This window comes from Myotis davidii, unplaced genomic scaffold (genome assembly GCF_000327345.1).
Source record: "Myotis davidii unplaced genomic scaffold, ASM32734v1 scaffold887, whole genome shotgun sequence".
NCBI classification, from domain to species: Eukaryota; Metazoa; Chordata; class Mammalia; order Chiroptera; family Vespertilionidae; genus Myotis; species Myotis davidii.
Window position 1 is genome coordinate 86,908 of NW_006299307.1, and position 3,517 is coordinate 90,424.

The 3,517-nt window shown below is 42.1% G+C and overlaps 1 protein-coding gene across 1 annotated transcript in view; it reads right to left on the bottom strand.

Moving 5' to 3' along the window:
- Positions 1 to 3,517, bottom strand: part of LOC102763561 (zinc finger protein 211-like) — an 11,932-nt gene that overhangs the window by 7,488 nt on the left and 927 nt on the right. The window contains 1 exon segment of the mRNA XM_015571197.1: positions 3,289 to 3,415. Coding sequence (XP_015426683.1) covers positions 3,289 to 3,415 — 127 coding nt within the window.

Below are 3,517 nucleotides of genomic sequence, written 5' to 3' on the forward strand. Positions count from 1 at the left end.
CTTTAAGACTGCTCTGGATAGCCCTAGCCAGTTTGGCTCAGTGGATACAATGGGACTGAAGGGTCCCAGGTTAGATTCTGGCCAAGGGCACATGCCTGGATCGTGGGCTCGATCCCCAGTGTGGGGTGGGCAGGAGGCAGCCAATCAATGATTCTCTCTCATCGATGATGTCTCTCTCTCTCTCTCTCTCTCCCCCTTCCTCTCTGAAATCAATAAAAATATATTTTTAAAAAAACCAAAAGACTGCCCTGGAAAGAAGGCCTTATTATTCCCTTCCATGTATGACTTTTCATAAGAAAATATGCAGGGTGGGGCAAAAATAGGTTTACAGTTGTACATTTGGAAAATCTATCTAATAATAGGGTAATATACAAATTGGCTGGGACACCATCATAGTAACGACCAATCAGCAGGCTGTGTGCACAGCAGGAGTGGGCGTGCAAGGCCTTGCAGCATTGGGGACGGGGGCAGAGCCGGGGCAGAGGCCTCCATCTCCGTGTGCCTGCACCGGGGGTTAGGCAGCATGCACAGAGAGGGAGGCCTCCGCCGTGGACCCACACCCGGGGGTCCGCAGGCCTCCGCTGTGTCTCGGCCCGGGATCCGCAGGTCTCCCCTGGCTCCAGCCTACCTCTTTGGGACAATCTATCGAGGAGCCCTGGATGGGTGGGCAAGGCCTACCTTTATAGGGCAATGGATTGCGGGGCTCCTGCACTGTGACAGGGCACAGGCCAGGCTGGGGGACTCCCCCAACCCCCTCCCCCCCCAGTACACAATTTTCATCCACTGGGCCACTAGTAATATAATAACCCTTTGAGTGCCAGGGAGCGCCATTGCGCTCCTCCTGTCTTTCGCAGGAAACGCTATCGGCAATTTTTTCTCCTACTAGTATTTTATAATACAATCAGCAAACAATATATGTCAAAGATGAAAACAAATGTAGTAAAGGTTTCCTTAAGTTTTTGAATATGTAACTTTAAGCCTACTTTCCCCCCCCCGCTCTGTATACACAATATATTTCATATCTTAAAGTTTAACCTGTTGTGTAAGTGGTTTCCAGCTCCTACTCCGTTAGACACAGCTGGTAGATTTTGTAATTTACACAGGCTACAAGCTCTGCATTTGCAAATGTGTATGTCCACCTCTTGATGATAGTCATTGACCAAATCCCATGCACAGGAAGACATTTCGGGGGCATTCAGTTCCATATTATCTTTTTTTTTTAATTGCTTAAAGTATTACAAAGGGTATTACATATGTCTCCTTTTCCCTCCCACCCTTGACGATCCCCTGGCCTCCCCTACCCCGCACTGTCTTATATCCATTGGTTATGCTTATATGCATGCATATAATTCCTTCGGATATTATCTTTTTAAAAATACATAAAAAAATCAATAAAATATATATTTTTAAAAAATACATCTTATGTTGGGGATTACCTTCATTTTGTGCATTCATTTGTTCTTGTGGAAGCTGATATGGTATGAGTAGTCATGTACATGTTTATGCAAAAATATTTATTGAAGTGATTCCATTAGTATTGTGTTCTAATACTTGATGAATGAACTTCATTTTTAAAACTTTATTTTTTTTAACTGCACGACTAGAAAACCAGGAAATGTTCTCCCCCGCCTTTTTTAAAAAAACACCAAAAACTAATTTTTTATTGTAAAGTATTTGTAATACTGTAAAGGTGAATCCTATACATGTTCAATAAATATCATATCGTAAAGTTTTAAAAAATATATTTCACTGCTAAGCACTAGTAGTAAGCATCTGAGCTTGCTAGAAACATGGTGGCACTAGACCTGCTGAATGCAGGGTTGCCAAAAACATGGAATTTATAAGAAAAGGGATGTGGGGGAGCAATATCTGCAAAGCACAATTAAGCGCATGCAAAAATATGTGTTCCTGTATATAGTAAGCAATCCTATATAATAAAAGCTTAATATGCTCAGTATCTGACTGTTCATTTGACTTTTCCACCAGTCACTATGACATTTACTAATCACCAGGGGGCAGACACTCCGTTTGGTAGGTTAGCTTGCTGCTGGGATCTGGCTGATCGGGACTGGGCAAGATGGGCTGGACATGCCCTGGAGCCCATCCTCGGTTTCTCCCGGGCCCCAATCGTGCAGTGGTGGGGTCCCTCGGCCTGGCCTGCGCCCTCTCACATTCTGGGACCCCTTCTGGCATCCCTCAGGGGATGTCCGTAGGCCAGGCCTATGGACCCCACTGGTGCACGAATCCATGCACCAGGTCTCCAGTTAATATATAAAATATACAAGGTATTCAAAAGACTCTTTAACCAAAAAACATAGTTAATAAGCAAGATAAGGATGTAGAAACAATTCTACAAAAAATAGGTATAAATGACCAACAGGAATATAGAAAATGCTTTCCTCACTGAAAGAGGTAGTAGAAACCCTCAGGCTTCCAGCAACACTACCAACCACAAGTCCTTCCCTGTGAGTTTAGTACAGCGGGGAGTATTGGGACTTCAGGAATAGAAGGGAGCAGGGAAAACAGACCAACCCTCCCCAGGACAGCAGCTACCCAGAAAATGGGAAAAGCAAGCAGTACCATCTACAGGGGACAGAGCAAACCCTAGGACAACCATGTCAAACTCGGCCCGCGGTCCTCATGCAACCCACAAAGGATATTTTTGCGAACAAAGTAAATATAACCGTATGTAAGAAACATTTTAATAAAAATTTTGTAACTTAATTTTTACAATATCCTGTTATACATAATTATTATTAACGAACTAGAACCTTTGCTAATGAGTGACTAATTGTGTTGCATTCATTTCTCTACTCAGCTTAAATGCAGGTGCACCATTTCTCTCCACTAACAGTAGCAGCGAATACTTTAGCAGCCTATTGCCATATCATTAGCCTTGCACTGACTTGTTTTGTATGCAAAACAGGAAATATTTCGCTTTCAGAGAATAAGAAAAATAGGTTTATTTGCGTTACACTTATTAATTTGTGCAGTTATTCAGTGATAAATTAATGTTCAAGAAAAAATATGAATTTTTATTGAAATGTTCTAATATTTTATGTTAAAGATTACAGATTAATTTCAGCCTTTGTATTCAGCATGTATCTATCAAAATAAACCTATACTTCTATGAAAAATGTATCTATTGTTTTTTTGCGGCCCATATAAACTTAAACCTTGTTTACTTAGACCGTGTTAGCCTTTGAGTTTGACATGCTTGCCCTAGGAGATGGGGCCTAGGAAATCGCAAAGCCAAGTCCAGATCACTGGTGACAGTGAAGGTCTTACCCAGTGAGGATATAAGTTCAAAATTCTCCAGCATCACATTCAGGTACAGCTGTCTCTGACCCTCATCAAGGAGGCTCCATTCCTCCCTGGAGAAGTACAGGGCAATGTCCTCCAAGGTCACGCCAACCTGTCAGAATGGAGACAAAACCAAAGCTGCCTTTTTTTCTTTTTAAAATATTTTACTGATTTTTTACAGAGAGGAAGGGAGAGAGTTAGAAACATCAATCAG